The 7,091-nt window shown below is 44.2% G+C and overlaps 1 protein-coding gene across 1 annotated transcript in view; it reads left to right on the forward strand.

The window, feature by feature from the left end:
• GUCY2F (guanylate cyclase 2F, retinal) overlaps positions 1-7,091 on the forward strand; it is a 69,229-nt gene that overhangs the window by 27,365 nt on the left and 34,773 nt on the right. The window contains exons 12-16 of the mRNA XM_014519141.2: positions 885-1,034; positions 3,486-3,634; positions 4,713-4,876; positions 5,941-6,133; positions 6,340-6,514. Coding sequence (XP_014374627.2) covers positions 885-1,034; positions 3,486-3,634; positions 4,713-4,876; positions 5,941-6,133; positions 6,340-6,514 — 831 coding nt within the window. The remainder of the gene's footprint in view (positions 1-884; positions 1,035-3,485; positions 3,635-4,712; positions 4,877-5,940; positions 6,134-6,339; positions 6,515-7,091) is intronic.

Raw genomic sequence — 7,091 nt, forward strand, 5'->3', positions numbered from 1 at the left:
TTCTAGCTCTGGCAATTCCTTGCAGAAGTCAGATTGACCGCCATGTTTGAAGCATTCCTCATCCCAAGTAAACAGAATAGGCTGTCCTTGTGGGAAATGTTTTCCTTTGAATAGGAATAACCTTTCACGAGGTCCATGCCACTGTCTCAATAAAATGGTATAATAATTCAAGATTTCTTGTTTGGGAAGGCATTAAGCAAAGAAGTTGGGTGGGGGGGGAACAGTTTACAGTGACAAAAATCTTAGATTTAGATTTCTGGTCTTGGCGGACAGTTAAAAAAAATAATTCAAGATTTCCCAAGGTGGAATCTCAACTTTTAATACACTGCAAAATCAAGGAGGCCAATCCTGCAAAGATTTCATGCTTAACTTTACTTCTATCGAAAAACATAAGGTGCATGCTTATTGATTTGAAGGCTCGGGGTGTAACCTGGTTCAATCGTGAGCATACAGGTCCTCAAGCTGTACCTGGTGCCTTTGCCTGATACCTGGCTCTGTTATTTGACCTGATAGACAAAAAACTAGAACTCTTGGTTCCAAAATGATACCTTTTATTAGATCAACTGGAAAATGGCAAGAAAATTGTCCTTTTCTGCAAGCTTTCGGGATCAAAATCCCTTTATCAGACTCTGGGAAAAGTGTAGATGGTACAAGATGGTAAAAAGTCCCCATAGGTAGGAAATAATTATTTGAACTGAGCACTTGACTCATCTTAAGGACTCTTCACTAGAGAAACATTGTAGAGAAGGGGCGCAATGCAAAGGGACGATGACCTTGAATAGCACAATACCTGTGCAATTTGGTTTCCCATGAATGTGCTTAGGTGGCAACAACCTGAACCCCAGTGCAGAAATGTCATCCCTCTGAACGACTCTGTTTTTCAGAACTGCTTTGGACAGCTCCTGAATTATTGAGAACGCCAGACATGATCCGAACAGGCACATTTAAAGGAGACATTTATAGTTTCTCCATCATCTTACAAGAAGTAATTGTTCGAGGGCCGCCGTATTGTACCACGGATCTCCCTGCTGCCGGTAGGACATGGCGCGGTTTTCATTTCGGAGCAGTAGAAAATCTGTAGCATATTGCAAGGCTGCCTGTCGTATTTTCATGTGAGAAAATGAGATTACAATACGGTTGATATTTTCTGGGACAAAAGCTTGATTTTACCTCAAAAAAATCAAAATGTTTCTTTTCTTTACCAACCCCTCCACCCACAATGCTTCATGGGAGGTTCAGGGCCAGGTTTCACAGGCTTCACTGCTTCCTATGAGCCCTAGTCCCTAGTCAAACTAAATTTCCGATAATGCACCAGGCGCTCCCCTGGTGTTGAGGTGCCGCAGTCAATCAGGACCATCTAAGTTCAAATATTTTGACTTTTCACCCAACTGCCAAATATTGGCTTTTTTCCATGGGACAGAACTTGCATTACTGTCGTACATGGGGTATGTATTTATGTGCTGGAGAGTAGCATTTTGGGCCTTAGAAAGTATGTAGGATTCACACACAAATAAGGATGAGTGGCCATTGTAAATCCCTCCCTGATGCACTCATGCAGGACTGGGGCTTTGGGCTGCGATGAAATGCAGTCTCTATTCAGCATTTGCTAATGGCTATGTGCCACAAATTATTTTCCCGTTTAGCTCATTTCATTCCTTGAATCAGGGAGAAGAACTCACACAATAGAAGTTAGGTGCCTCGTATATATTTGGCAGACAAGGTTATTTGGGTAAATGTGGTAACTTTTTATTAGACCAACTGAATAATTAGAAAAAGTGTTCTTGATAAGCTTTTGGGCACCAGCACCCTTCTTTGGGAATAAGGGGAGATAGATAATTTTGTAGATAGATAATTGCAAGCTCCTGATAATCAATAGCAAAGAGTTAGAGGGAACAGTTTAGGAAGAACCCGAAGATATTTTGTCCCAGCCACTTAATGAATGTTTGAGAATCACCAAAATACTCACTAAAATCAATCAGGTCACAGGTGATTCAGGAGCAATGGTCTTAAATTGCAGCAAAGGGAATTTAGGTTGGCTATTTGGAGGCACTTTCTCGCTCTGAGGGTGATTCAGCACTGGAAAAAGTTACCTAGAGAGATTGTGGCATGTCCATCCCTGGAAGTTTTCAAGAGCAGGTTAGACAGACACCTGGCTGAGATGGTTTAGTCAGGGACGATCCTGCCTTGAGCAGGGGGCTGCACTAGATGACCTCCTGAGGGCCCTTCCAGACGTACTTTTGTATGATATGATTTTATAAGTGATGGCGAAAGAGTAAGTCTGCTGGAGAGTGATTCATCAGTGTTAGTGTAGAGCATTGTGGGGAAGAAATTGTCGGGTTTTATATGGGTGTATAACACAAGCAGCCCAGGACTTTGTTGGCAGCCCAGCTGCTATCCCAATTCAATAATGATAACAATAATGACGGTGATGATAATGGTGATGATGATGCCACAAGTTCTTTAATGAAGGATGCTCTTCTGCCTCTCATGCCAGAATCAACACTGGCTCTTCTGCTTTCCCAGCTGTTCTCCCCACCTTGCCCATTAGTAGCATTTCCAGCAGTTTTCTCTAGCAGATGTTAAGCAGAGTGCTCCATAGTTTCATGCTCTGATGGATAAAATGATGAATTTCCACTCATTGCTCCATAATGCTCAAGTAGCTCTCCCCAGTGGAGTGAACTTTTTAAACTGTCTGATGAAATCATCTTTCCTGGCTCAACAAGGAAACATGCTGTTTGGGCCATGTGTTTTGTTTCTACATTGATAGGAAGCTGCAGAATTGCCTAAGATAGGAGGGAGATCTTAAATGTCATTGGTGGGAAACACTAAGATTGCCTTAAGTAACAGGAGGAGACCTTAAGTATGAGGTAGCCAAAGAACTGACAGCCTCTGGGTACTCACAATGCCAATTTTGGAAATAAAGGCTCTAGTCCTGGAAGGTAATGGGAGCTGTGGGTAGTAATCAGCTCACAGGAGGTGTTCTCCATCTTGCAAGACTGAAGCCCTTGATGACAGACCTTGCCGTACAGCCTTCCTTTTTTAAAATAAATGCCTTTTCCAATATCCTTTAAAGAAGAAATAATTAAACTCCAGGAAGTTTTGTAATCAAATGACCATATTGGCTGCTTAGGACCTGGAAGACCTGTCTGTCAATAGCCTTGTGACTGATAGCACAAGCTTCCTTCACGCTCCCTGCTACCCTACTTCATTCATGATGATGTGGGCCCCGCATCTAAGAGAGCAGTTCAGCCTCTAGCTATTAAATCTCCCAGCCAAGTACTAGTAGCTGTTTATGATTACCTGGCAGGTAGGAACAGGGCAGAAACTATAAAGCCCATTTTACCCAGCAGCCAGATGCAGAAGTTTTGGCCAGACAGACTCAGGCCACGTTGGTGGCAGCAATGGGGAGGCAAAAAGTGCAGTGTCTCTCCCGCCCACCAAAGGACAGCCTCCGCGACATATTTTGCCATCTTCTTTTGTTCTAGAAATCATCCAGAAGGTGAAGAAGCCTCCACCCATCTGTCGGCCAAACATCGCCATAGAGCTGGCCCCCATGGAGTGTATTCAGTTGATGAAACAGTGCTGGAGCGAATCGCCAGAACGAAGACCCACATTTGAGGAGGTATTTAATAAGGTCAGTAAGTAGGGTGTAGTCCTCTGCTATTCCTACTTGGAAGAGGAGTAGCTTTTTTAAAGGCAAGAGGTCTTCGAAACTCACTTTGGCAGGGAACTTCTGAGTCCTGCTAATGGCTCTGCTATTGGCTCCCCAGGAAGTCTTCAAACACTATTTACATCAGCTGGCCTGCTTTACGCCCCACGTGTCACCTTCCAGTTCAGCGTACTACAGCATGCGGCCCGAGCTGGGGTGGAATTTGAGTTGATGTCTCAGACTTGCAACGCTTACCCACGTCCTCACAGGGTTAGGACTCATGTCTGCATTGTGCTTTGGGTCTGCAAAGAGCGGAGTGTGAACGCCAGCTACTATTTCACCTTGAAAGATTCACTAAAAAGCTTTTCATTTGTTTTCAGGGCAATTGCTCAAGCACCTTGTAAGGTCCAAATTCAGCAGCAGACGCTGGCTTCAATCTAATAGCTTGTGACATGCAGGAGATTGAGCTATATAGTCCAGTCGTTCCCTTCTGCCCTTAAGCTCTGTGAACATATAAGGAATTGTGCTTTCAGATGCATCTGTGCAATTCCCCTTGATTTCAATAGATGGGAATGAGGCAGCATGCAACATAAAATCTGGGTTGATGCCCTGGATCCTCTGCTGGAACGGAGAAGTGTCCAGTACAACTCAGGAAGGGGAACAAAAGGAGACTGTGTACATGCTTGCTTAAGCAGGGGCACACATACTCAAGGGTGATAGCCCCAGGCCACCACTTGATTGGCCACCCCCACAGGGCCCAGGATTTTCCCTACCTGTACAGAAACCCTGTGCAAAATAGGAATGGTGGCTTTATGCCCAAGAAGACTTATGTGGGATTTAAGTGTTGCTTAGGCTTTGAGCAGGGCTGGCCACCTGCTAATAAGACTGCTAAATTGATCTGGGATCTTAAAGAGTTTATGCATTTGACAAAACCTTTCATCACAATTTCACCTTCAGCTTTGACAGGCGTAGGTTTTTTGTCCGCTTCTGTCCCGCTGACACTAGCATCCCCGTGCTGATTTAAAATATTACGGGGAAATGACCCTGCTGTTTAATTTTCCAGTTCAAAACCATCAACAAAGGCAAAAAAACCAATATCATTGACTCCATGCTCAGAATGCTTGAGCAGTACTCGAGCAACCTGGAAGATTTAATCCGGGAACGGACAGAAGAGCTGGAAATTGAAAAACAGAAGACAGAGAAACTTCTGTCGCAAATGCTCCCCCCGTAAGTAAAAAAATGCAAGGGCAGTCTAGTTATGAAGCCACTTTGCCCTAAAGCAGGGGCAACAAAATGGTTGGACCACCTAGGCTGGATGTGGACTGCAGGGCTCCTCAGGGGCTGGATCTAGACTCATGCCTGGTGCTGGGGCCAGTGGTAGAGGCTGGGCAGCCAGTTAATGCAGCCATCGCTTACCCACTGCTGCTGAAATTCATCCCTGGTGGGTCTCTGTACCCCCCACTTGCCTTGCTCCCAAATTCCCTGATCTTTGCAGAGGCCCATAAACCAGATGACACCATTTCACAGGCCGGATCTGGCCCATGGGCCAAATGTTTGACACTCCTCCCCTACAGGACCCACAGGTGCTCTGAACATTTCCCAAGCTACGGTTGTGGTTGTGTGATTGGACACCGTTGCCCACATGGAGACCTACTGAGGTTAGGGACCTCTGGACATGTGCTCTCACAGATTCAGCTGAATCTATGATAGCAGGATCTTGGCCTACGGCAGGTGCATATTTTCTCATGTACAGAACGTACCTTTTTTTTTTTTTTAACAGCTGCTAGAAATGGCAATTTGTGTTATATGCAAGGAAAATGGTAAGAGCAGTCTCTGCTGGTTACCAAGCAAAAGTAAAAATAAAATCTGCATGGACTCATAGAAAGCAGAACAACGAGCAGGCTCTGTTCTCTCGCTGCTGCTGCTCAGTTTTTTCCTGCAAGGATCTCTTTGTCTTCATTTTGCCTTTCAAAAATCAAGGTGTATATTTTATGCTGGGGTGTGTGGTATGTGAGAAAATATGGTACTCTCCGCCCAGGTGAGAACCAAGGGTTTATCTGAAGCCAAAGTCAATTGCCTTACACCTGCTACTAAAGAAATACATGTAAATGGGTAGCAGTGGATGATCCAGTTGTTATCTGGAGCTGCTAAGCAAGTAAAAGACCCGGCCCTCAGATCAAAAGCTATACCAACACGTCACAATCTATAGCATCTTGCAACCTAAGATCATTTGAACTTACAAGGATAAAGACGCTTGTCAAGTTGCCTTTCATCACCTCCTGTCATTTCAGGTCAGTGGCAGAAGCACTTAAAACCGGTGGCACGGTCGAACCAGAATATTTTGACCAGGTCACCATCTACTTCAGTGACATCGTTGGATTCACGACCATCTCCGCCCTTAGCGAGCCCATTGAGGTGGTTGATCTCCTCAATGATCTTTATACACTCTTTGATGCTGTCCTTGGTAATCATGATGTTTACAAGGTGAGGAAAGGATTATAACTCGGCCACCCTGGTTGCAACCCCTTGGCTGGGGTGTTTCATTGACTGGTGTCTGTTTGGGTGCACTGGAAAACCAGTGCAATGCTTGAACTCCACTTCATGTCCGCTTCTTATCTGGGGCTCCAGAAGTGATAATAAAATCAGACTCTTGAAGTTTAATTCCATGGTTTTTTCCCCTTCTTTTTCAGGTGGAAACAATTGGTGATGCCTACATGGTCGCATCGGGGCTTCCAAAACGAAATGGAAACAAGCACGCTGCTGAAATAGCCAATATGTCTCTGGACATTCTCAGTTCAGTGGGCTCTTTTAAAATGAGGCACATGCCAGAAGTACCCGTCAGGATACGAATAGGACTGCATACAGGTAGGTAACGGAGGTCTGCTCTACTTGGTCAAGCTATACAACCTGCAGATTCGAAACATTCATTTTTCATTTGCACTTGGAAGATATCACAGACCCTTCAAGCAGCAAGAGGGGAAAGTATTTCAAGTAGGAATGTCGCTATTATTAAAGGCCAACCTGTAGCTTTTATTACACATAGACAACCCACTAAAAGGATTAGTCATGTGGATTAAATTTTAAGCGCGATGCATGGGTTTAGCCACATAAGTCTCACTGTTAAATGGAGCTGTGAAGTCAAATTCCTGCAACAATAAACTGAAATGTAGAGACATGGAAAATACTTTCCTTGTAAAGAGAGATCAAAAAACGTGCAGGGCAGAGAGAAATCAAGGAAGAAGGTGCCCGATACAGTCATAAAGCATACTCAGTGCTAGAAAGGCAGTAACTTGGATGTTCCTCCCTCAAATGATATTCAGTGAGCAAACTACCAAGTTGCACATTTTACACTGAAAAAAAGGGAATCCACTTTTCTTTACTTAGCCTGCAGAACTCACAGAAATTCAATATAATGAAAGTCAGAGTTCATCAGATTCCTGCT

This window comes from Alligator sinensis, unplaced genomic scaffold (genome assembly GCF_000455745.1).
Source record: "Alligator sinensis unplaced genomic scaffold, ASM45574v1 scaffold1008_1, whole genome shotgun sequence".
In the NCBI taxonomy this organism is placed as follows: Eukaryota; Metazoa; Chordata; order Crocodylia; family Alligatoridae; genus Alligator; species Alligator sinensis.